At 43.6% G+C, this 27,914-nt stretch overlaps 1 protein-coding gene across 1 annotated transcript in view; it reads left to right on the plus strand.

The window, feature by feature from the left end:
• The window catches only part of LOC139543455 (multiple epidermal growth factor-like domains protein 9), a 69,358-nt gene that overhangs the window by 2,913 nt on the left and 38,531 nt on the right, over positions 1-27,914 (plus strand). Inside the window, exon 2 of the mRNA XM_071349556.1 lies at positions 5,821-6,022. Within this exon, the coding sequence (XP_071205657.1) occupies positions 5,821-6,022 (202 nt within the window). The remainder of the gene's footprint in view (positions 1-5,820; positions 6,023-27,914) is intronic.

Here is a 27,914-nt window from a genome sequence, read left to right on the forward strand (position 1 = left end):
AGATTGAATTTTTACTAGGACTAAATGTCAGGAATTGTGAAAAACTGAGTTGAAATGTATTTGGCTAATATGTATGTAAACTTCTGACTTCAACTGTATATGTATCCTGTCTGGAGGGTTTTGGCCTAAAGATGTGTCAGATGTTTCTGGCTACCTTTGTTTTTGTGTAGTTTTGTGTCAATAAAGTAACATTGGGAGGAAGTCATCAATGATTGAAAATGGATATCATTGCAGGTCTGTAGGAGTGACATGAACTAATACGCCTGTGATCTTCATGTGTGGAGTGAGATTGCAAGTCCCAGCGTGGGTGACATTGCACGTGCCCTGCTTCACATTCAGAGATCCCTATCCTTTCTTCCCATGCTTCGGCACAGCTCAGGGCATCTGAAAGGGGCCTGTTTCTCTGCACCTGGTTGGATAGCATCCCCAATGCTCCCCATAGACCCTGCCAAGCCCTGATGGAACATTGTGGCTTGGCACTGATTTATTTTGTGCTAATGGGTTTGTGATGGCAAGGATTGCAAACTCCTAGACCCAGGAGATGTTTGTCACAGCGCTGCCTGTCAGCCCATGTTGCCCCTCTGTGGTCTCCACCTAGTTCAGAAATATTGAATCAGTTTTGTCTGATTGTCTGGTCTTTTAACTCGTCTCACTGTCAAATTCTGCTTATTATTTTGTAATACATGTTTCCATCTTGACCATTTTCTCTTTCAAATGTCTACTGAGAGAACAGCGATGCCTTGAGAGGGTGAGGTTAGAAGCAGTGTGAGTTCTTCTAGTTCTAGGCATAATATTTGATGATTGCATTAAATAATAGTGGAAGCTCATATTAGAGTAACTCTCATGACAAGTTTTACTGTGCTTTATTGGTTGCGGGAGGAGTGGATTTCATTTGTCGAAAAAGAGTACTCCCGCGAACACAGTATTACCTCCACATGTTGTTTATTGTGTCTACGTTTCATTCAAGATGTGGTTGGAGTTGCTTTTGTGTTACAGTAGATGGACTACCACTGCAGCTACGGGTGGATTCATTTTCCCTGGTTTTTGATTTGTTCCCTGTCCCATGCACAGGGACCCAGTAGGCAGTAACTAGAGGGCTACTGTAATGGGGCTGTATTTGATCGATAGCCAAGCCTTCAGGGTGTCCTGTCCAGATGAAAAGCATCTGACCTTGTCGCTGTTATCACACCACAGATATGCCACATTCAGTTGTACGGGGTAGATGGAGGCTACAGAGAGGCAGTGCCAATGGTCACCATAACAACAAAAACAAGAATCCCACACAGCTTCCAATTGGCTCATTCATCCCCCTTCTTATTCCCCAGGTTGTTGCTGTAAATGAGAATGTGTTCTGTCAACCTGGTAAAATAAGAGTTAAATAAAAATAAACACGGTGCCATTGCTGAATCTGCCGTGATGTTGCAGTAAGATTAAGTTTCCCCTCGCTCTACCTAGACGTTGGGAAGCCATACGATGTGCCTTACTTGAAAAGGCTCCATGGTAGTCGCTGACCCTGACCACCCGTTACACTAGCATTGAGGGCTTGGTCAAACTTCCCTCGACCTGCAGCCAGGCTGTAGAGTAGACCCTTGGACATCCCTCTTGCCATAAACACACTGAACTGCTGAGAGAAACCCATTTGTCTACTGTGCCTGTCTTCTTGTCCACCATTATGTTTATCTGGCCTTTTCAGTTTATGAACGCTGTATATTCTGTTTGACATTATGTGCTTGGTTTGTTTAAGCTACTGTGAGAAGAATGATCTCCTTTAGGATATTAATCTACTGTATTTTACTCTTAAACAAGCAGTGTGGTGACAGAAACGGAAAGTGTGTCTTCTTAGGGTCAGAAATTGTGCTGAACCAGAGGATTTGTTCTCTCGGAGAAGAATGCAATCCAATTTTGTGACGCTGTGGATCCGTGGGAATATGTAATGGTTCTACCGGCTGTAAAATTTGCTGAGAGCGGCCAGTTGGCCAGGGATGACCTCAGCAGAGGTCTGCGTGTAAGACAGCAGCGTTGCTCTTCAAGCATCTCCTGGCAGCCCCTCTGGCAGGTCCCCCTTAATGAGCTTCGCAGGTCAGGAGAAAGTGTAGTGCGCCGTCCAAGCTCCCCAGTTGGAAAGTTGGTGGACACAGCAGCAGTGTCTTGTACAGCACAAGACTGTTTTGCTTCTCTGATAAAAAAATGTTCTGTGTGGGGCTGTGGGTGTCTGCAGTATACAGTCTCCCTTGTTCTCCCTCATATGTATGTGCTGAGTGCCTGTGGGCTTTGTGTATCTTCATGTCTACTGTGAAAAGTGATAACAGAAGTTCCATTCTTGCATAATGTCAACGATTTAATCCATATTCTCAACATATTTTTGACTTGCGCGCTTAAAAGTTCAAGAGCTCGAGATGCAAGACAAATTCCCGAATACAGTAAGAACAATAGTGACCTACACCACACTGAGCTGGATTGGAGATTCTCTGCTCTGTCTGTAAGGGTCATGTGATGTAAGCTGTGAGGGGGATCACGAAAGTGTCGGCCAATGCAAGGTGACAGTGGCACAGCAAACTCCGGGGGTCAGCGGCTCTGCTGCCAGGAGCAGGGACATGTCTCTCACTCTCTGACTGCTCAGGCTGGTTGCGTAACTCCTGTAAAATTCTATTGGAATGTAGAACCACTGGTCAAAGAGTACTTTGCACAACAAAGCCCATGTTTCTTTTGATCAGGGGGCACAAGGGAACACTTTGAGAGGAACCAGGCTTTGGAGTGTGGGAGGCACAGTTAGTTCTGACCTCTTTGTCCTTTGTCCTATTCATGCAGTCACTCTCTTACGTAACACTGGGAAGCCACCAGGCCTCGTCATGAACGTTCCCAGGCCACCACCTGAACTGCCAGCCTACTGCTTCAGTGACCACTGTGCTGTCCCTGGATGTACTAATGTACATACCATGCTCTATCTAAAGATCACTGCTGAATGGGGAACTTGATATGTTTTCATGTAAAAATGGGTGGTAGTGTCCACATCCTCCAATGCCAGAGCCTCAAGCACATTGGACATTGTACTTTCACCCTAACCAGACCTTGTTATGACATGCATATGTGAATTAGGCCCACAGAATTATACCTACGGAGGAGCAGCTTCTATGGAGGAACCTAGAATGTCTTTGAACTTCAGTGTTGGCTTAGCTAACGTTGGACCAGAGCTAGCTAACGTTGGACCAGAGCTAGCAAACGTTGGACCAGAGCTAGCAAACGTTGGACCAGAGCTAGCAAACGTTGGACCAGAGCTAGCCGTTGACCATGACTCTCAGTTCCATTACATTATACTTAATGCTGCCTAGAGTTTTCCAGAGCTAGACCAGATCTAGCTAACAAGCTTGTGTGCACAGTGGCATCAGAATTAAAATAAAAAACACGTATTTTTGTAGTTAAAACCAATGTGAAACGTGTTAACTATAGTATCCTTAACTAGCATTGAAAAAGTGAATATATTCTAATTAAAAATCTCTCCCTAATTTCTTAATCATGTTTGTAACGTCAGTAGCTACAGCAGACTATGCATGGGAAGGAAGGGCAGACACTGGAATATGTTTCTGGCTGACAAATGAGGGCTTTGCATAGGCGCTTTGTGGGGTTGGAAAAAAAGGCCTGGAATGTAAAAGAACGTTATTAACTGGTTCCTTTACTTTTAAAATAACTGTTATGTTCCGGAACAGTATAGATCACTTCTGTTCTGCTTCTGTTCCTCAATTTTTATTTTACGGTTTTCAGTTATGTTCCCTGAAACGGTTCAAACCCCTGCTTTGGAGGTCTTTATAAGTCCCTCCCTGTTGTGGCTGTTTGGAGAGTGAAAGAGCCTTGTGTTCAACATTATATAATGATAATCACACTCTGCTACAAAGAGCAGGATACCCCTTTCACATTTTGTATAGAACTCCAAACCCATCCTTTATCATTGTCCTCCTGATAAAGCCATGCCGTTGACATGAGGAGAAAGTGCTTATGTACAGTCAGTCAAGGGTCCTGTATCTACCACCGTCGGGACGATTGAGCAGTCCGAGGCAATGAGGGAAAAAGGTGCACACTGGTAGATTTTCACATTGTGTAATCTTCTCTGTGGCAACAAGGTCACCTCTGATAGAGGTTCCTGTTTCCCCAGCCGAACGGTGCTGTTAGCTGGTGCTAGATATCTGCCTGATGCATCTCTATTTTTCTCACTGCGTCGCCGGGCCATGTTCGCTGCTGACTAACGTAATTGTATAACAATTGCAGAATACCTGCCATCCCAGTCACTGCAGTCCATGACGTCCTTTGTTAGTGTCTTGCTATTCATTCAGTTGATTATGTAATAATGAATGCAGCTAACCATTCATCATGTCGACAGAGAGGGAGAAGCAAAATATGACTGTTTTTGAATGCCTTTCATGTGTAGAAAGCAGCAAGTTGTCGTCCATAAAGTACTTTCAATGTGTTCCATTTAAGAACTGTTTTCATAGAAAATCAGAATTTGAAAAATCTATTGTTTTAATCCAATTTAAAAGGGATTGGTACTTTTGTAAGCCTGTTGGTGTGATGACAGTGGGTTCAAGTAACGTGTCACCGATATGTCCACTTGTGATGTGCAAATATGATGCCTGTGGTCACTTTCAGTTAGCAGTTTTTTTTAATGGACTTGTCCACATGCCATGGTCACTCCACTCATTCCACCTGGATTTAATCTGGATCACTTCATACAGAATTTTCACGCTGAGTCACTCACTCACTATATTACATTCATAATGATAGTAGAACGACGCACTTGCAGACAACGGTAGCACGCAGTGTGCTCACAAAGACATCGAGGATGAAAGAGTTGAATAGAGATTGCAGCAAACGCAACATTTTACCCATATACCTTGTAACACAATGGGTAATAGACCTATAGTCCCCAGGACACAAGTGTCTCCCAGGAGTGTTTTTCTTCCCTCACTGAGCAGTTATTCTCTCCTTTCCCTTTACTGCAGTGTTAAATATATACTAGGGCTATCCTCTCACCAAAGTACCTTCCTCCAGGACATCGTTTGTTTGTGTTCTCTGAAGTTGCTATTTTCCCCACTGAGTCTAAAGAAAGACAAAGCCTCTGGAAACTTCCAGGCTTCCATGACATTTTGTTTTATACAGAAAGTAATTGGCTAGAGTGAGGGGGAGAATAAGTCTCAAAGCTCGCTACCAAATTGCCTCTGATCTTCTCTGTCCAGGCATCTGCAAGTCAGTCTTGTTAAGCATCACGCGGATCCCATGGCTAATGAAATATGCTCTTGTCTTCTGCGGAGTGGGTGAAAAATGATATCTGCTCGACACAACCCAGCACATCAAGGTCATCCGGCTCTAGTGCAGAGATAATGATCAACCAGGCTCTTCTGAGGGAGATCTTTGTAATACAGGCCTTTTAAAATATTTAAACAGGCTGTTAATGAGATGAACCTGAATTTGATATGTATCTTGGCAGAGATTTACCTTGGCTTCTCAATTAGGATTCTTCATAAGAGATACTGGGAATTAGCTGATTTAGGATATTGAAAGTTTTTGCATAGTTTCTTTGTACAGTATGTGACACATGACACGTAGCCTACATGTGATGTGACAATTTTTACAAATGATCCCTGCTGGGATTGAACCCACAACCTTTGCGTTGTTGGCACCACGCTCTTACCAACTGAGCCACTTCAGCAGTGTCTTAAAGCTGTTGGTCGGTTGAGGGCAGAATATGAATGTAGCACAAACACTAGAGCACCTTTATGTGATATCAACAGTAACCTAATCTGAATAACCCACTACCTGTTCTGTCCCCAGCTGAGTTCCTGTGTAACTGTAGCAGCGAGGGATCTCTGGATCTAGACCGCTGCGACCGCAGCACAGGGCAGTGTGTCTGCCTGTTGGGCTACATGGGACTGCGGTGTGCTGACTGCCAGGAGGCCCACTTCAACAATGGCACCACCGGCTGCATCCCCTGTAGCTGCGACTCGTACGGTGCTCTCGGACCCCTCTGCGACAGGTGAGACTTTTCATTAATGTGTGCGTTATCAGTGTTTACCAGGTATTCCAGACAAAAGGCAAAATATATTCCATAGCAGTGTCTTCATGGTTTACAAATTATAGCCAATGTAGGGGAGGTATCTATGGGTAAGACGTTAGGTAAGCGTGTGAAAGTTCCCCGGTTGGACCAGACCAGCAGTCTGGTCTCATGGGACAACGCTTTAGAAGTTTTTACAGGTATGATAACTAAAAGGTGCGTCATCTGACATCACATTGTCTGCAGTACTATTGTCTTTCGTGTGCTCCTGCTCTACCTGTTAGACTGATGACTCACTCACCTGAACCCAGGGTTGTGTTCTTTAGGGCACACATCTGAAAACGTTTTTGCATCGGAAAACGGATTTGAGTGTTTATTGGACGTGTCCAGGTAGTCCCTCCCTGTTTCAGTCTGTTTTCTTTAATTTGGTGCTTTATGAACTCCAAGGAAGAGGTGTCAACCCCAAGACATTCCCTGGTAAAATAGAGGTTAAATAAGCGCAATGATGTCACTGCAAAGTCACAACAAGGCAGGGAGTTCCGTCTCTGTCTATTCACTTGTGTGAGAAAATACTCCCTCGAGAATGTCCAAAGTTGTCTGTGCCTTAGAGTGCAGTAATTGTGTCCCCCCGGGGCTATTGACCTCTGCTTGGTTTCAACTGTCATTTTTCACCTGAAAGGCAGAAGACGCTGTGTAATTTTCATAATAAATCTAATTTCTCTGTAAGTCTGACACAATGGTTGGTATTTTGGGAGTTTCAGTTTGACTTCCCTGGCTCCTATAGAAAGTTTTGTTTAAAGTCTATGCTTGTAGGGGTTGTTGTTTATCCGATTGGTATTGACACTGGGGAAACTGTGTACAGCGTAACTACTGAGGACTCTGAAGCTGTAATTAGAGCGTAACACACCCCGCCATTCTAGTGGGGCTGTGAAGAGAAGATGAATGAATGGTGTTCCAGTTCCATTCACTGCTTATAGAACCTCTGGCTACCGCACAATTCCTAACATTAATTTAATCACATCCCTTTAGTATTATCCCTGGGATCACTATTACAATCATAACCAATTCCACCAAGTTTCCTGAGTCTTTATACCCTCCTAAAAACATGTATTTTTGTGGTTTGTGTGTCGGTGTAACAGTATAACTTTAGACCGTCCCCTCGCCCCGACACGGGCGCGAACCAGGGACCCTCTGCACACATCAACAACTGACACCCACGAAGCGTCGTTACCCATCGCTCCACAAAAGCCGCGGCCCTTGCAGAGCAAGGGGAAACCCTACTTAAGTCTCAGAGCAAGTGACGTAACTGATTGAAACGCTACTAGCGCGTACCCGCTAACTAGCTAGCCATTTCACATCCGTTACACTCACCCCCCTTTCAACCTCCTCCTTTTCCGCAGCAACCAGTGATCCGGGTCAACAGCATCAATGTAACAGTATAACTTTAGACCGTCCCCTCGCCCCGACACGGGCGCGAACCAGGGACCCTCTGCACACATCAACAACTGACACCCACGAAGCGTCGTTACCCATCGCTCCACAAAAGCCGCGGCCCTTGCAGAGCAAGGGGAAACCCTACTTAAGTCTCAGAGCAAGTGACGTAACTGATTGAAACGCTACTAGCGCGTACCCGCTAACTAGCTAGCCATTTCACATTTCACATCCGTTACATCGGGTTGGGGTAACATACGCATGTACTGTATGTAGGAATGGTAAGTGTGTATTTCGGAGGGAGTGCATGCAATGGATGTGTGCATTCTATACATTGATACTACAGCATAATATCAGATGGTGTTCAAGCCCATGACCATACACTCTTTCAATGTTTTTGTTTATCTCTTTAGAGTAGCTGTTTCATACGTCTTCAGTTCTTGTCCCTTACTACCCCCATTGCTGATGGACTGTGTATGATGCATTGTGTGTCATGTGACACTTCTCTCCCAGGTTAATGTAGCATGAAATGAAGACCTGGTTAATGTAGACATGAAAGACTTAAGTAATAAGGTGCGAGAAGATGTGGTATATGGCCAATATACCACGTCTAAGGGCTGTTCTTAGGCACAGCCCTTAGACGTGTTATATTTGCCATATACCACAAACCCCAGAGGTGCCTTAATGCTATTATAAACTGGTTCGTAACGTAATTTAGAGCAGTAAAAATAAATGTTTTGTCATACCCGTGGTATACGGTCTGATATACTACGGCTGTCAGCCAATCACAGTTCAGGGCTCGAACAACCCAGTTTATAATAAAGCTTGAATCCCTGGTCTATGACTTACTGACAGGCATCTTTACGGATCTATCAGTAAAATAGTGCAATATCGAGTTTGTTTGAAAAGAGTGGCCATCAGCGGCAGACATCAATCCCCCTGCTGTGCTTTCAGTGACCTTCTCCCACTGTTATATTTATAAATGCCAGCGCATCTGTCAGCGTTTTTGCGCTGCCTATTTTGTCTCTCTGGGTTGTGGACAGATTGTGAGTTCATCTCCTGAGGATGTTCTAGGATTCCTGCCCAAATGCAACCGCAGGATCAGTGCAGGTGAAACACACACACACACACACACACACACAGTAGCATATCCTTTTCCCTGCCCAAGCAATCTCAGGTTCTATCTCAAGGCCTGTGAAGAATAGGTTGTCACTTTCGGAAGATGCCACTGTAGTCATGATTGGAAAAATCAATAATGGCAGGAAAGTTCAGGATTCAGTCATTCCCCGCCAAAGAAAACAGCAAGTCCCTGTGTAGCAACAGCAACTCAGAAGTAAACCGTTTTCATAACCTTGCTGTTGTGCCAAAGTGAAAAGAAAAATGCTCAGCTTTCCTCAGTGGTGGACAAAGTTGGGAAACTGTTGAAATTGGTACTCTCCTACATTCCTGGCTGACCCGCCTGCACGGTAAAGGAATGTCGATGAGACCAGAGAGTGGCTGAGCTGCACAGAACCTCACTATACCACAGAACCTCACTATACCACAGAACCTCACTATACCACAGAACCTCACTATACCACAGAACCTCACTATACCACAGAACCTCACTATACCACAGAACCTCACTATACCACAGAACCTCACTATACCACGCAACATCACTATACCACAGAGTGGAACAGTGACTGGCAACAAATTGACAGCCAAAGTGGGAAGGCAGTCAGCAGTATGTTATATAAGTACAGTGCAAGTCAAGACCCCAAAAGTCAAGGCTCAACCTTTGTGACACGGAGAATGGAAAAATATGTAGACAAAGTTCAAACATGAGCCTGCATCGTATTGTATCTGTATCCATCAATCAGCTGCCCCATAACACTATCGCTATGCCCCCAGCGAGCGACTGTGTTCACTCCAGTACTACTGTACTCTTGGGACCTTTCGATGTCGACCACCCCATACCCTGTCTCGGTTTCCCAGGGGATCCCTCCCTGACACACTCGTATTCTCTGTTGCTTTTGTCTATTGGCTTATCAACATATTTTTGTTGTACTAGGTTAACTGGAGAAGAGTGTCTGCAAAAATTACTATAGTGTTTATGAGGAAGTATTCCTGCTGTCCTGAAATGGTTCCTCTTTACAGTTCTGGGTTTTTTCACTGCAACTGAGAACTTCTCCATCCAGCCCCAAGATGGGGGCAAGATGGAACCATCTCTAGGGACTTCAGATTGGCCAACAACCATAGGGCCCTATAAAATCCTTTAAAATTTCTTCCCAAATTCCATTTTCTCCGTTTTATTATTTCCAGGTTTGTTTCCCTTTATTTTTTTATGTATATATTTTTTGCTCTCTAAATCATGCTTTTTAAAGTTGAACATCCAATTTAATTGTTTTTCTAAGTCCACAACAATGCTTAAACCACATCTGGGGACCACTTTTGGAAAAATATTTAGAATTTGGGGTCTTGTTACCCTTTAATTCCAGTCTGCACCGAAAAAGAGGCTGTTGGTTAGTGGTGTTTTTGTAGTGCACATATGATGGTAGAGTTAGCAAAACAAATATCCATTGGATTGATAATCATGATATCCTTCTGCCAGGTAAGCATAGGCTACTTTATAGTTATCATTTTAATTGAGAAGGTTTTTTGGAAAGCCTTTCCATCTACCAGAAGATTTTTCATTAGCATCATCACTAACGGCTACACGAACTGGTAGCTGCTCCATGCACCACACATACAGGTGGAATTCTCGTTGGCCCATCAGTAAGTTACAGGAAATACGAATCACTGATGCGTTCTGTTCATGTCTTATGATAAACCTGGGCAAACTATTTCATTTTCAATATATTTAGTTGATTCCCTATTAAGTTCGATACATTTTTTAAATATTGCTGAATTCCGTCCACATTCTCCGTATCTCGGATATTTCTGTTTTTCAACCAGGCAATAGGGTAGTAGGGATGAAAAAGTGCCGTGGCATCTGTCTGGATACTGTGTACTGTCTGCAACCCTTCCTCTATCTATCTGCAGTGGGAAAAGAGGGGCTTGGAAGCTGATGTACTGAGCTCATTGACATGGAATGGGTATGACCTTGGTTTGACAGAGCCAATAGAAATGGAAGACCTGAAACCCGGGACAACTGCTGCAACATTCATAAAGACTAATCAACCTACAGTTGAAGTCGGAAGTTTACATACACTTAGGTTGGAGTCATTAAAACTTGTTTTTCAACCACTCCACAAATTTCTTGTTAACAAACTATAGTTTTGGAAAGTCGGTTAGGACATCTACTTTGTGCATGACACAAGTAATTTTTCCAACAGTTGTTTACAGACAGATTACTTCACTTATAATTCACTGTATCACAATTCCAGTGGGTCAGAAGTTTACATCCACTAAGTTGACTGTGCCTTTAAACAGCTTGGAAATTCCAGAAAATTATGTCATGGCTTTAGAAGCTTCTGATAGGATAATTGACACAATTTGTGTCAATTGGAGGTGTACCTATGGATGTATTTCAAGGCCTACCTTCCACCTCTTTGCTTGACATCATGGGAAAATCAAAAGAAATCAGCCAATTCATCCCAGAACAACAGCAAAGGACCTTGTGAAGATGCTGGAGGAAACAGGTACAAACATATCTATATCCACAGTAAAACAAGTCCTATATCGACATAACCTGAAAGGCCGCTCAGCAAGGAAGAAGCCACTGCTCCAAAACTGCCATTTAAAAAAAGCCAGACTACAGTTTTCAACTGCAGATGGGGACAAAGATCGTACTTTTTGGAGTACGATGTGCTCTGGTCTGATGAAACAGAAATAGAACTGTTTGGCCATAATGACCATTGTTATGTTTGGAGGAAAAATTGCGAGGCTTTCAAGCCAAAGAACACCATCCCAACCGTGAAGCACGGTGGTGGCAGCATCATGTTGTGGGGATGTTTTGCTGCAGGAGGGACTGGTGCACTTCACAAAATAGATGGCATCATGAAGGGGGAAATTATGTGGATTTATTGAAGCAACATCTCAAACCATCAGTCAGGAAGTTAAAGCTTGGACGCAAATGGGTCTTCCAAATGGACAATGACCCCAAGCATACTTCCAAAGTTGTGGCAAAATGGTTAAGGACAACAAAGTCAAGGTATTGGAGTGGCCATCACAAACCCTGACCTCAATCCTATAGAAAATTTGTGGGCAGAACTGAAAAAGTGTGTGCGAGCAAGGAGGAATGGGCCAAAATCCACCCAACTTATTGTGGGAAGCTTGTGGAAGGCTACCCAAAATGTTTGACCCAAGTTAAACAATTAAGGCAATGCTACCAAATACTAATTGAGTGTATGTAAACTTCTGACCCACTGGGAATGTGATGAAAGAAATAAAAGCTAAAATAAATCATTCTCTCTACTATTATTCTGACATTTCACATTCTTAAAATAAAGTGGTGATCCTAACTGACCTAAGACAGGGAATTTTTACTAGGATTAAATGTCAGGAATTGTGAAAAACTGAGTTTAAATGTATTTGGCTAAGGTGTATGTAAACTTCCGACTTCAACTGTAAATAAACAGACACTCACACAATCATGCATAAACACCCTCTCTTGCTCTCACACATGCACACACACACTTGCGCGCACACACACACCTGCACACACACACACCTACACACACACACACCTACACACACACACACCTACACACACATGCCTGCACACCAAACACGCCTGAACACACACACACACACACACACACACACACACACACACACACACACACACACACACAGCAATTTATCTGAATGAGATGTGCAATTATCTCCTGTCATTCAAATCCATCTTTATCTGGTTGTAAATCAAGTAACCTTTTGACAGTTTGATAATGGGATGTTGCTTACCCTGTCAAAGCCACTTTAATACTCTGGGCCAAGAACGCAGGAGGGAATACATCCCCCTTTAACTTTATAACCCCCCCCAAAACAAATGTAAAAAATAATGATAACGACTCTTGAGGAAGATGTTATTTAGCTGGATGCAGTGGCTGGTGCTCTTGAGTTAACTCTCGGAGGGACTTAGGAGCAGGAAGCTCTCTCTGTTCATTAGAGATACCTACCACGGAGTGTGGTGACACATAATGGAAATCTGAGAGGTTGCTTAGCAACTGCAGCGTGGATGGACCCCCCCCCCCCCCGTAAAGTGTTAATGTGACAAGCAGATGAGGAAATTTGTCCAGGGAAGCAAGAAAGTGGGAAGGATGGTGAAGGAGGAGGGGTATGGGGGTTGCAGTAGACCACCATCTGTGAGCCAAAGCCCACTGTCTCTGAATTGGGAGAGAGAGTGAAAGTGTGTGTGTGTTGGGGGGGGTTCGAACACCACCAGGGTCAATCAGAATTAGGTCATTGAACAATCGGTTAATACACATGGCTTTGCATTGAGCACAGTGGGCAGTATTGCAGTACATTTATAATGGCATCAGCGCAAATACCACCATAGTATGTTGGCATGTAACATATACACTGAACAAAAATATAAATATAAATGCAACATGTAAAGTGTTGGTCCTATGTTTCACAAAAATATTATTTCTCTAAATTTTTGTGCACAAATTTGTTTACATTCCCGAGGGAGTGTGCAATTGGCGTGCTGACTGCAGGAATGTGTAACTATGTGTTGTTGTATGTGTCGAACTGCTTTGCTTTATCTTGGCCAGGTCGCAATTGTAAATGAGAACGTGTTCTCAATTTGCCTACCTGGTTAAATAAAGGTTAAATAAAAAAATAAAAATGTCCACCAGAGCTGTTGCCAGAGAATTTGTTAATTTCTCTACCATAAGCCGCCTTCGACGTCATTTTAGAGAATTTGGCAGCCCATCCAACCGGCCTTACAACCGCAGACCACTTGTAACCACGCCAGCCAAGGACCTCCACATCCGTCTTTTTCTCCTACGGGATTGTCAAGGGGTGGGTGCTGAGGAATATTTCTGTCTAATAAATATTCTGATTGACTGGGCCTGGCACCCAGAGGGAGGGCCTCGCTCCTAAGTGGGTGTGTCTATGCCCTCCCAGGCCCCTGCCCAGTCATGTGGAATCTATAGATTAGAGCCTAATGAATTTACTTCAATTGACTGATTTCCTTATATGAACCGTAACTCAGCAAAGTCTTTGAAATTGTTGCATGTTGTGTTTTATATTTTGTTCAGTATAAAATGCCAATTAAACTCTTGTTAGAAGTTTCATCCCCCATTGGATGTCTGAGGTTGTTGACCCCTACATTAAAGCATAGCTAGACTGTGTTTAGTATCTTGCACCCCGTGCACATATTTAGTCTGGGTATCACATTCTGAGCAGTGGGTCAGATTGTGAGAACACCACAACCAGACACACAGCCAAGCTCCTTATAGCCCCCTCCCACACACACAATTGGCCTTTCCTCCACGTATGCGGTTCATGTGGCGGGCTGACTGGCAGCTAGGCAAGCATGCAGGCTTCCCTGACCCACATTAGTTTGTCTCAGTGCATGTTTCCAGAAGTGGGAAGGTCTGTGGGGAGAGAGATGGGGAATATGGCTCTGATGGAACATTGAACAACAATGACTGAAACTGTGGAACTAGTCCTTTTTATTAATGGTGCCCAATCAGCTGAATTGAATTGGATTTAGCTGCTGTCATCTTTGGGTGTAGATGTCATTTGTCCTTTTTAGGAAAGCTCAAATGTTTGTTTGCTTGTCATCTAGCTTTGCATTAGAGGAAAGTATTAGCCTGTGTAGGTGAATTGCTGCATCGTCATTAAAGGCGTCCACATACATAGGTTTGGTTTGCTCCTAGCAGAACTCGGCTAGGCGGCACGAATGTCTGTGCTCGCTTACTCCCAAAAGACCTTCGCTTGAAAAATGCCAATATTACTTCCTCAATTTTCAGAATGAATCTTAAGATAAATCAAGAAATCTGTAATTAATTTGGACCTTTTTACAGAGGTCTTGCTCGCAGAATTTTACATAACTAAGTGGTGGAGTATTTGTCAGGTGAAAAAATGTGCATGAAAACTATTAGTCTCTCGTTGAATGACAACAAACACTTAATTGAAGAGTCCTGTCCATAATTCCCACTCTTACTAGGAGTAGTACTGTTGAACAATCACCGACGAAGGGACGTAGATATCGGCTACCGAACTTTGACTTGCCTCAAGAAAAATGTTTGTTCAAATAGCCAGAAAAAAATCTTGCCGAACACAAATGCAATAAAAACATCAACATTTCGTCATAATATATGCACAAACTGTTTAGACTGGGAAGCAGGCGAAAGGCTTAAGGGTTTGGTATTCATAATTTAATGTTGTGTGTACAAAAACATCTTGTTTTCATGAATCAAGGGTAGGTGAGTTGAGTAAGTTGAGCCTTTTGTTACATTCGGCATCACTCGTCAAGGCAAATATACTTTTCTTTCTAACAAAGATATCTACATATATTTCAGGATGTTGTGTATCCCTGGAAACAATCAGAATTCATGTAAACATTTCGTTTTAAAAACAGGGGTCTTTTAGCATAACTGTGTACTTTGTTAAACACTTTTAACATAAGCCCTACCTCTTTAAAAAAAACGTATGTGTTCACGCCAGTGCACATCCACTCACCTCTCTATTACCATGGAAGCCTATTACAAATGCCTACTCTCATAACTGGACCGATAACGCCCCTGGTGCTTCAGAAGTCTCCATCTCAAGGTCTTGACTGCTGGCGTCACGGGGAGTGCAGTGATGATGGGACGTGCTGAGTCCAGAATATCATATTACCATATAAATCATTGCTCCCCACTTTTGAAATGGGCCCCCTGTTGCTTACTGTCTGCTCCCTCTCTCCTCAATGCCGCGCAGTAGTCTTCAGCACCACTCAGTTCCCTCTGAAGGTTTTGCTGCTTCAAGGCACAAACCCCAAAACAAAGGCTTCTTCTCTGGTCAGTGGTGGCGCATTGAGACGGAGCTGTTTTTTCTCTTTGCCATTGAAGTGGTGGGGAGATTTGAAGAAAGGAGAATACATAATGCAACCACTGCAGTTGAACGGTGGCTGAACAGTTCTTGTCAAGTGCTTCTCTGCATAATGTTTTCTACTTTTGGCAGCGGGCTACATTCAACAGAGACAGTATGCAGTAGACCTGTTGACCTAAGTGAGAAGTCTTTCTAAACAAACATACTTTTTTTGTGTGAAATGTGCCCCGAATGGGACGGGAGCAGCTGTCTGCTGCCCTTTTGAACTCTAGACTGGATATGGTGTAAAATACAAGACACCAGAAACCTGACATAACAGGTCTCTAGGCTTGGGCGGTATCCAGATTGTCATACCTTCATACTGACCTTGTCGTACATGTCGATCCAGAATATCCCAAGCATGCTCAATGGTTGACATGTCTGGTGAGTATGCAGGCCATGGAAGAACTGGGGCATTTTCAGCTTCCAGGAATTGTGTACAGATCCTTGTGATATGGGGCTGTGCATTATCATGCTGAAACATGAGGTGATGGCGTCGGATGAATGGCACGACAATGGGCCTCAGGATTTCGTCACGGGTCTCCATGCATTAAAATTACTATCGATTTAAAATGCAATTGTGTTCGTTGTCCATAGCTTATGCCTGCCCATACCGTAACCCCGCCGCCACCATGGGGCAATCTGTTCACAACGTTGACATCAGCAAACCGCTCACCCACACGACGCCATGCACTTGGTATGCGGCTGTGAGGCCGGTTGGACGAACTGCCAAATTCTGTAAAAAGATGTTGGAAGCGCCTTATGGTAGAGAAATTAACATTACATTTTCTGGCAATAGCTCTAGTGGACATTCCTGCAGTCTCCATGCTTATTGCACGCGCCATAGAAAACTTGAGACGTCTGTGGCATTGTGTGACAACTGCACATTTTAGAGTGGCCTTTTATTTTCCCCAGCACATGGTGCACCTGTGTAATGATCATGCTGTTTAATCATATTCTTGATATGCCACACCTGCCAGGTCGATGGATTATCTTGGCAAAGGAGAAATGCTCACTAACATGGATGTAAACTAATTTGTGCCCAAAATTTGAAAGAAATTAACCTTTTGTGCATATGGAACATTTCTGGGATCTTTTATTTAATCTCATGAGACATAAGACCAACACTTTACATGTTGCGTTTATATTTTTGTTCGGTGTTTTGCAGGACAGACATCCCAGCTCATGAAGTTATACAAGTAACTACAAGCGAAGTTAGATTTTGGAAGAAGCTTGACTCTAGATGGCTAACTAGCTACTAAATTAGCAAACCAAATGCACAACTGCAGAGAAATTTTAGCACATTTTAAACAGTTAACTTAATAGTTATAAGAGAACTAGCTGGCAAACATTAAGTTGTGAATTCCATACTGTAACTAGATCACCTAGCACGTGCTGCACAACAGTGAGTGACTCACAAGGTTCCGGTCTCTCGTGTGCTTGTAAACAAACACCAGATGACTGGGGACTAGTGGTAAGCTTCATAATGCAACATTTTGTGACAGGTGAAATGAAGTACGCAATCTTTACCACATAATGTATTGCACAAGTTAACTGCAGGTATTTACTTAATAAGTAGCTGCAAATATTCACTTTGTTTTTTTTTAAACTATTGGACAAACCATCTTGTGGCTATATCCAAATACCTCGGTATACGGTATACCGCCCAAGCCTACAGGTCACGTCTCAACCCTTGACCGGGGTCACGTCGTCGACGCTGAACGGAGTCACCCTTGAACAGGGTCACGTCTCAACCCTGAACGGGTCACGCCCCCCCCCCTCTGCCTCGTGGGCATTATTCCAGTTTTACCACTTTAGTTTCTTAGTTTTAATACTTTGTTACATCAAAAGTCTCAACTTTAGCTGAAATATTCTATCTTGAACAACAAGGCAACTGAACCAGGGAACACTGTAACTCCATCCATCATATTGAATATTTTTTTCTTTGTCCTTCTGTGTTTTTTGCTCTCTCTCTCCACTCTAGCACTGCATCTTCCTTAATTCTCGAGCCAGCTAAATGCTGACAGTGGTGACGGCACTTTGATAAAGGGAGTAATTCTTTCAGGCGCCTGAATAAAGTGGTGTCCAGGCTTTCCTGTATGGACCAGTCAATGCATAAGGAGCTCAGTGGGCCCAAACTGTTGAAGACAAATGGAGGACATTTTGAAGAGAAAACATTGATCTTATCCATGAGCCTATGGTTGTGCACGTCTTTGATGTACGGCTGTTGTGTGTCTGTGTGCGTCTGTGCGCGTGTCACCAAGCATGCACGCTGTGTGTGTGTGTGTGTGTGTGTGATTTAAGAGCGTGAATGCACGCACATGGGAGATGCTGTAGTCGTGTGACTCCCAGCCTCACCCCCTCATCTGTTCCCAGTTGGTGGCAAATTAATTCCAGGTGATCCCAACATCCTTCCCGACTCCAAGGTTGTTTCACCAGGAATTCGATCTCCCTACAGAATTCTGCGACCTTTACATATTGCTCACTTCCTGCACTGAGATATAATATTTATACTGAAATTGAAGCGGCTATTACAGAGTACTTGGTGGTCTCCATCTCAAATGTCACCTTCCTTGCCCACCCTGGTAGATGGAAACTTCAGGGGTAATAAAGATAATTCATGCCTGCCTAATTAAATGTATAATTCAGTGAAAATATGTATTATATATTTTACTGAACTATCACTTTGAGTTCTCAGACTAGGTGATGTTCTGTTATTCCCTGTTGCTCATAATGGCTCTTTCCAGAAAATTCCCCAGAAACCTCCCATCAACAGTTTCTACTGAAAAGAGGAAGTGTTGTTTTGCCATGACGTACTCCTATTCATAAATACTTTTCAGCAGGCGAGGATGTTCTTTCAGCATGCCGTGTTAGCATCTACCCATATGTCAAATACCTGGAGAGGGAGTGAAAACAGTGAAAGTAGATTTGCTTAGTTGTTGAACACATTCTCCTGTCTAGCTAGTCTCCTCTGTCAGCTCCTAGTACCGTTGTACTTTGCTCAACATCTCCAGTGAATCCTTTTTCTGGGCAGTTTTCTTGACTTCATTCCAGGTGGTTCCTGGCTTCCTTATCTATTCATTGGTCCTTGCTCAGTGTTTTTTTCTTGTTCAAGACTTAATATCGACGTTTGGTCAACATGTTAACGAAATACTATCTCCGTATCAAATATTGAGGACGCTGCTACCTCAAATCATATGGCACCCTCTCTAACACACCACTGTGTGCCAGCCAGGCACTGTCAGACCAGCCGGCACCCTTCCAATCTGTGGCACCTCCAAGTGGCTGTGAAGGAGATTGGAGATGAACAGTGACACCATAATCTCTAATCACTATGTCCTCAGAAGGCAGCACCACTAGACAGCAGCAGTTTGGCCTAGAAATTAAACTGAGTTTGCAATTTATCCGGTGTGCAGTTATCGACCGTTGGCTGTATTTGCTTTGCGCGTGCGTAGGTTTACAGTACTTCTGTTTGTCTTTCAAGTATTTGACCTCTGGAGTGAGTGAATGATGCAGATCAGGTTGTTGCTCAGCGGCAGCAGGCAGATGTAACTGATGGCTGTCTCCATATCCCTGTGTATATTTAGCAGGAGGTCCTGTGGAGAGGCTACATGGTGTCATGGTCGTCCGTGGCTCTGGCACGTACAGTGCCCTCTGTCGTGGTACACAAACCCACTGGTGTGTCCTTGAACTGACTCATCTTTTTTTCCACTATTTTAATTAAAGACACTGTCATTAATCAGCTGTGATGATTGCAGGTACCACCCTCTCCTGTAGTAACTTGGAAGATGAATTGAACTGTGTTAGAAGTGTAGCCATCTATCCTCTGTTTTCTCCCCCCCTCAATATTTTCGGTGGACTCAAATGGACTAAAAAGTTAGATAATTAGTGCTATGTTTTATAAATGATCCACACATTTTCACTGTGCATATAATGAGCTAGCTAGATAGTGCTAGAGCAAGGTCGTGTCTACATTTGCTACAAGATTTAGCTGGCTAGTTTGCTACAGTAGTTAGCTACTGCCATCAGTTGTTGTGTTATCATATTTTGCCTGTTCCACCGTTTGTAGAATGCATACTGGCATTTGAATATTGTGCAGGAAAAGGGAATCTGGACACAGTGTGGACACAGTAAACCCATTTAATTGTAGGTGTAGACTCATGACGTGTTCAGAATTCCATGATCAGAACTCTATGATCAGAATACTAAAGCTGCATGAACTGTCATGTCTAGACATGGCCCAATACATATCTGATCTTCAAACACAGAAGGGGTTTGGGTTTGGGGCATTCATCTCTGTGCTGCTAGTTGCTTACAGGTTTGCAACAGATACATCATGTTCTTCTCCAGCTACTCTTGCTCTCCTCTTGTAAATCTTTGCATCCTGTGTTTCCTGTGGTCCCGTATTCCACTAATTCATTTGTCCGCTGGCACATCCGCCATCCATACACTCAAAGAAAATTGATTATCGTCACGCAATATGTCAGCACACCACATGCCTGTGCCAACTGACCTACACCTTACAGCATGTGTTCTGTCTGTGCTAGAACTCTACATTTGCTGACAATGGCTGTCGCTCCCCTAGTTTTTTTGCTTTGTTTGCTCTTCCCAGCTCCCTCCCTCCCTCCTTCCCTCTCTCCCTCCCTCCTTCCCTCTCTCCCTCCCTCCCTCCTTCCCTCTCTCTCTGCGGATGGGGGAGAAATGAACATGCCGAGTCTGTGGGTTTGGTTTTTATCAGGTCAGCAAGCTGTGGAGCGGCTCTGCGGCTCTGTCGGCAGCAGCTCGTATTCTCCGATATGAGTTCATGTCTCCAGTGAGGTGGGGGAGGAGGGGCGAGAAGGAGAGTTGAGGAGGAACGTGAGGCTGCATTGGGATCTCGGGGCGCTACTATATTGTAGGTGTCTAGGGAGGTCAGGGAGGATGTGGACCTCTGTTACTACACTTTACAGTCTATTGTTTGGTATTTACGTTATTTTATGCTTTAGGGTCATTTAGAACAAGCACTGTTATGTAACGTTCAGTTCTATCAGGCTCTCTCTTTGGCTGAGTAAGTGGTTTCTGTTTAGAGATTCGGATACAGTACAGATGTACATAGGGCCTGCTACACTCAAGGTCACGACGATAGTAATATAGGTAGCGTCTGAAACTGTAATCGGTAACGTTACAGCTGCTGGTTCACACCACAGCCAGACTTTTTCCTGTCAGACACGGGTTTCGAACCAGCAACCCTCTATACTCTGGTCTGGATGTCTAACCCCAGATGAGTTGGATGGAGCATAGTGGTAACTCCAGCATGATGCAGGCAACACCAAGTATGTGAGTCCAGGACTGGCTACACATACTGTAACAATTGACTTTGTCTAGAACATATTCTAAAATAAAATAAATGTGTGCTCGCTGTCTCTAGATCTATGACTGTCTGTAGTTTAGTGGGGTAAGTAGCTGTTACAGCAGACTATTCCTGCCGACCACAGTGTTGGCCCGGGAGACTTGCATATAGAGCTAGAGGCTACTTATACCCTGGGAGGAAATTCCAGTGAGAGAGTGAGAACCCACTCGCATTCCTCCTCCTGGTCATGGAGAAAGAGGTTGAAGTCTACAAGACAAAACAGAGGGAATTTCAGATGGTGCCTCAGTAGGAATTTTTCACAGAATGGTTTTCCTTTAGTCACAATTGGATGAAGGAGAGGGTGAAATTGAGCCAAACTCAATCTTTCCATTTTTAACACGAGGTATCAGAATGTCCACATCTTTTCACACTTTCATTTGTTCTTTGTCTGACTATCTTGTTATAATTCAGACTGGGTTCAGTTGGCTGAGATTGTTCCTTTGCTGAACAGATGAATGTTCTCGCTCTGACTACAGTAATCAGCTAATCAGCCCTAAACTGTCGGCGCAAGTGATTTCTGGTGGAGCATCTCTATCCACATGGTACCGGATGCCCCACAAGGATAGTACAACATCCTATAGGAAGGAGGTCAGAGACCTGACCGTGAGGTGCCAGGATAACTACCTCTCCCACAACGTGATCAAGACAAAAGAGATTGTGGACTACAGGAAAAGGAGGACCGAGCACATCCCCATTCTCATCAACGGGACTGTAGTGGAGCAGGTTGAGAGCTTCAAGTTCCTTGGTGTCCACATTACCAACAAACTATCATGATCCAAACACACCAAGACAGTTGGGAAGAGGGCACGACAAAACCTATTCCCCCCACCCTAGTCATAGACTGTTCTCTCTGTGCCAAGTCTAGGTTCGAAAGGCTTCTTAACAGCTTCTACCCCCAAGCCATAAGACTCCTGAACAGCTAATCAAATTGTCCCCCGCCCACTCCCTCTTTTAAGCTGCTGCTACTCTCTGTTTATTATCTATGCATAGTCACTTTAACTCTACCTACATGTACATAAACTCAGCAAAAACAGAAACGTCCTCACTGTCAACTGCATTTATTTTCAGCAAACTTGACGTGTAAATATTTGTATGAACATAACAATATTCAACAGCTGAGACATACACTGAACAAGTTTCACAGACATGTGACTAACAGAAATGGAATAATGTGTAACAGTCAGAAGTAACAGTCAGTATCTGGTGTGGCCACCAGCTGCATTAAGTACTGCAGTGCATCTCCTCCTCGTGGACTGCACCACATTTTCCAGTTCTTGCTGTGAGATGTTACGCCACTCTTCCACCAAGGCATCTGCAAGTTCCCAGACATTTCTGGGGGGTTTGGCCCTAGCCCTCACCCTCCGATCCAACAGGTCCCAGACGTGCTCAATAGGATTGAGATCCGGGCTCTTCACTGGCCATGGCAGAACACTGACATTCCTATCTTGCAGGAAATCACGCACAGAACGAGCAGTATAGCTGGTGGCATTGTCATGCTGGAGGGTCATGTCAGGATGAGCCTGCAGGAAGGGTACCACATGAGGGAGGAGGATGTCTTCCTTGTAACGAACAGCGTTGAGATTGCCTACAATGACAAGCTCAGTCCGATAATGCTGTGACACCCTTCCCCAGACCATGACGGACCCTCCACCTCCAAATCGATCCCGCTCCAGTGTACAGGCCTCGGTGTAACGCTCATTCCTTCGACGATAGACGCGAATCCGACCATCACCCCTGGTGAGACAAAACTGTGACTCGTCAGTGAAGAGCATTTTTTGCCAGTCCTGTCTGGTCCAACGACGGTGGGTTTGCCCATAGGCGACATTGTTACCGGTGATGTCTGGTGAGGACCTGCCTTACAACAGGCATACTAGCCCTCAGTCCAGCCTCTCTCAGCTTATTGCGGACAGTCTGAGCACTGATGGAGGGATTGTGCGTTCCTGGTGTAACTCGGGCAGTTGTTGTTGCCATCCTGTACCTGTCCCGAAGGTGTGATGTTCGGGTGTACCAATCCTGTGCAGGTGTTGTTACACGTAGTCTGCCACTGCAAGGACGGTCAGCTGTCCGTCCTGTCTCCCTGTAGCGCTGTCTTAGGCGTCTCACAGTACAGACATTGCAATTTATTGCCCTGGCCACATCTGCAGTCCTCATGCCTCCTTGCAGCATGCCTAAGGCACGTTCACACAGATGAGCCTGGGCATCTTTCTTTTGGTGTTTTTCAGAGTCAGTAGAAAGGCCTCTTTAGTGTTCTAAGTTTTCATAACTGTGACCTTAATTGAGTTTGAGTTTATTTCTAATTTTTTTTACAGGGACAGTGCACATTAATCAACGTTAATCAATTGTCTACTGTCTGTAAGCTGTTAGTGTCTTAACGTCCGTTCCACAGGTGCATGTTCATTTAATTGTTTATGGTTCATTGAACAAGCATGGGAAACAGTGTTTAAACCCTTTACAATGAAGATCTGTGAAGTTATTTGGATTTTTACAAAATATTTTTGAAAGACGGGGTCCTGAGAAAGGGCCGTTTCTTTTGAGTTTATTACCTGTTGAGCGTGAAAATCCCAGCAGCGTTGTAGTTCTTGACACAAACCGGTGCTCCTGGCACCTACTACCATACCCCGTTCAAAGGCACTTCAATATTTTGACTTGCCCATTCACCCTCTGAATAACACACATACACAATCCATGTGTCACTTGTCTGAAGGCTTAAAAATCTTTTAACCTGTCTCCTTCCCTTTATCTACAGTGATTTTAAGTGGATTTAACAAGTGACATCAATAAGGGATCATAGCTTTCACCTGGTCAGTCTGTCATGGAAAGAGCAGGTGTTCTTAATGTTTTGTACACTCAGTGTATGTCTGCTGCAGTAACGAGGGAGCGTGAAGTATTGATCAGTCAGGGAAATACAAGTGCTGAAAACGTGTTGGCTCACTATTTCAGAAGAAGATGGAGAATAAGCTATAGGGTAAAAAATACTTGCGTTTTGGCGCAGTTACAGCCAACTAGCGCTATCTAAGTCTAGCTGCAGTAGCATTTAATTGTATTACATTTTTTGACAAATCGATATCATCCAAAAATAATATTGCAATATGTAACTATCATTTTTTTTACCCCATCACTTGTGTGTGTCCCATCTGCATGAAGCTTTGAGGAGTCCATTCATTTCTGTTAGTGAGGTAATGGTGAGGAATAGTGTAACGGCTGTCGTAGTCGTTCTCCTCCTCAGACGAGGAGGAGCATGGATCGGACCAAGATGCGGATTGGTAAGTATTCATATTTTAATGGGAAAACAACAAACACTACAAAATACAACAACCAACAAACGTGACTAACCTGAAACAGTCCTGTGTGGCCCAAACACTGACACAGGAACAAACACCCACAAAACACAGGTGAAACCCAGGCTGCCTAAGTATGATTCTCAATCAGGGACAACGATTGACAGCTGTCTCTGATTGAGAATCATACCGGGCCGAACACAAAATCCCAACATAGAAAATCAAACCTAGACCAACCCACCCAACTCACGCCCTGACCAACTAAAACAAATACAAAACAAAGGAAAACAGGTCAGGAACGTGACAAATAGCCTGCTTCTTCAAAACAGCACCAGTATGGTTGGCCGCCACCAACCCACAGGCTATAGCCTAGGTCTGGGCCTTGTGGAGACTGGCTGTGGGGGAATTTTAAGAAGAATTTCATCCATGAAGGGGACAAAGGGAGGTCAGGGGACATAGGTCAATATCTGACCTCCTAGGGCTACTCATTGAACTTGGTAAGTAAGTGCAGCGATGAAAGGTTTCAGGGGATTGATAATGACATTGATTATAGGACTCTGAGTGGGACATGGGAGTCCACCTGTCAGGGTTGTAGTAACCTTGTCCCAAGGCTTGAATTGGTGGTTGCATAGTACCTGGTAACACTGTGCAACAAAGTGGGACTTGAAAGGGGTGTGGTTAAAATTGAGGCAGGAGAAGGAGCAAGCCTGCTACAGCTGTGTTAGATGGGACTTTAAAAAATTGTGGAAATCGACAATCAAAATAAATGTTCTATCACAGCGACAATGTGTTTTTGATTCTGAGTTCAGGCATATAAAGTGAACTATTTCTTAGATGCATACTTTCTGATTTCCCTGAACTCACTCACTTGTTTAGCCCATTACTTGTGCTGCTCTCCCTTTGAAATTTACAATGAGGGTGAGGTGCTAGATGGTGATGGACTGAGAGATCAGCCAATTTAAACCGGTGGCTGTATTTTAGCCGCTCCTACCATTTCAAGTCCCGTTCTGAGGCTCTCTGAAATCAGACTTCTCGAGAGAGAGGAATCCAGCTGTTGGGCCAGATTAGGTTTGTAGTAGCTTTCTCTCATAATGCCGAGATCAGAATAGTACTGTGAAAAGGGTGTGTCAGTGGGAGTGCATGATTGTTTCCCCTGTGGGCATAACTAACCAGTTTGGTTGTAAGACGTCATTTCAACCAGTTACTCGTTGGTCCCTGTCGAACTCTACTGTTGCTCTCCATTAACTGATTATGTGCTTACAGCATATCTAGCTGTATGATTTCATGTCACTGCTTGACTTTTGGGTGGGAGAACTGTGATCTGTACCTTTATCAGAGAATAATTTTGTGGCCTTTTTCTTTTCCTTGATCTGCTTCATGGTTCCTTAAAAGGGTGTCTTAATTAGTTAGCAGAAAGGTTTTACTTTTCAACGGTTCGTTCCCCTCTTATCTTGTCATTCAAATTCTTGTCGCTCGCTGGTTTTGAGCTTCACAGTTCAGTAAAAATGGCCGCCATTCTCATTAAGTGGAAAAGCCAGACAATAGGGGGAGGGACGGGGAAGTCAGGGGGATGAATTAGCCCAGAAACCGTCAGGTGCTGGAAGCTCCTAGCACTGCTGGCTCATGAATATTTTAGGTTTAAGGCAGCATGAAATGGGATTTAACTATTATATTATTCAAATGGTATTCAGACACTGGGCAATGTTAGGCAGGTGTCTGCGGTTGGCTTTTAAAGACCTGTGGCAAATTCCATGTCTGGAGTTCGCTGATTTAAGGGCGTATCTGCTGCCAAGTGACACTTTGCTCTGGCTTCTTTTTAAATGAGTTGTAAACCCACTGACTGACGGTCACAATTCTCTCAATGACCTGTTGACCTCTTTGGTCCGGGTTGATAATGTAAAACAAGCGGTCCAAAGATAGTCAATATTTTCCCCTGTGTTTATTTACAAGCTATGTCCACAAGCAGGTGGCAATAATTCGCGCAGGCTTGAAGTTCGATAAGTGATGCGTGCAATGCAGTTGAATCTGATTCATTGCAGACTTTCTTTGAAGTAGCTTCACTGCATATTTTAATTGATTCTGTTTGTTTTGACTACGGTGCCATTTCAGCAGGCACGATCAAAATGTCACCCTGTTTGTTGCAGCAAATCTGCTAAATTGACTAAATTGAAATGGAATTGATCTCAGCCCTGTTCCTGTGTTCTCACGACTGACTGGAGCCATGTCTCAAGCTGCCTCTCCAAGTACTAGTCACAATTCCTTTTTCAAAAAGGGGAGATCTCTGAGCCTGCTGCTCGGAGGAAAATAAAACATCCATTCTGTAAAGAACAAAGGGCTTTCTCAAGTGGACATCAGGCCAGCTGTTTCTGCATCCAACAAGGCTTTTGTCACAGGCTGAGCAGCGTGGGCCTCGGACTAGGGTTGCAAAGGGTCGGAAACCTTCCCGTAAATTTTCCATGAGAAGTTAAACCCGGGAATTTTGCTTAAATTCACCAAAAAACTTAGTTTATAACAGTGAACCTTTTTTGTGGGATACACATAAGGAAATTCTAGGTCTTGTGTCATATTTTGGTTAAACTATCCCCAATTCAATGGAATTGCAACCCTCTGCATGCACAGTGCGTTCTTCCATCACATGTGCAGTGCACTTTTCCATCACATGTACAACTGATTCTCAAGATCTTGCACACTAATGAGATGCTATTGAGCTCACACTACTACTCTGTCTGAGCCTGGGACTACATGCTTTCTGGTAAGTTTTGATTACAATACTGGGTGGGGTGAATATATTTTATGACATGATTTTTTGTTAACTAGTAAATAGTAGTCTACAGCAAAGTGTGATTTAAATAATTTCTAACTTGTTAACATTTTCTGCTAGTTAGTTTTTGCTAGCATGTGGGTTTTAGCTTGCTTGCTGCTAACTGAGTGTTAATTCACCTGTTTCCATACATGTTTAATTTTAAAACATTTATCTTACAAGGAGTTGTTTAATCTAACTGCTTAACTATTTATCTGTACGTGGAATTGTATTTGTTTTTATTTTTACTCATTTAAAAAAAAAAAAGCTTTACAGGAAAATGCCACGGGCACTATCTGATGTGTGGAGACATTTCACTGCAGCTAATGTAGAAGGAAAAGCTGTGTACATTTGCAAATACTGTGCCAAATCATATGTGAAGAATGCAACAAAGATGCAGAATCATCTGGCCAAGTGCATAAAGTTCCCTCAGTGCTCACAACAAGCAACCTCTAACAATAGTCCCTCTACTTCTATTTGAGGTGAAAATTATTAATCAGACACCTTATCGATAGCAACAGCTCATGGTCCTCCTGGAATCAGAAGTTTGACTCAATGGAGGAACGTATTCAGAGAAATGCTGATGAATGTCTTGCTCGAGCTGTGTATGCAACTGGTTCACCTCTGATGCTCACAGGCAATGTGTATTGGAAGAGATTTCTGAATGTTCTTCATCCAGCATACACCCCTCCAACCAGACATGCTTTATCTACTCATTTGCTGGATGCAGAGTTCAACAGAGTTCAAGTGAAGGTCAAGCAAATCATAGAGAAAGCAGACTGCATTGCAATCATCTCTGATGGGTGGTCAAATCTTCGTGGGCAAGGAATAATTAACTACATCATCTCCACCCCTCAACCAGTATTCTACAAGAGCACAGACACAAGGGACAACAGACACACTGCTCTCTACTTTGTTGATGAGCTGAAGGCTGTCATCAATGACCTTGGACCACAGAGGGTGTTTGCA

This window comes from Salvelinus alpinus, chromosome 18 (assembly GCF_045679555.1).
Source record: "Salvelinus alpinus chromosome 18, SLU_Salpinus.1, whole genome shotgun sequence".
Lineage (NCBI taxonomy): Eukaryota > Metazoa > Chordata > Actinopteri > Salmoniformes > Salmonidae > Salvelinus > Salvelinus alpinus.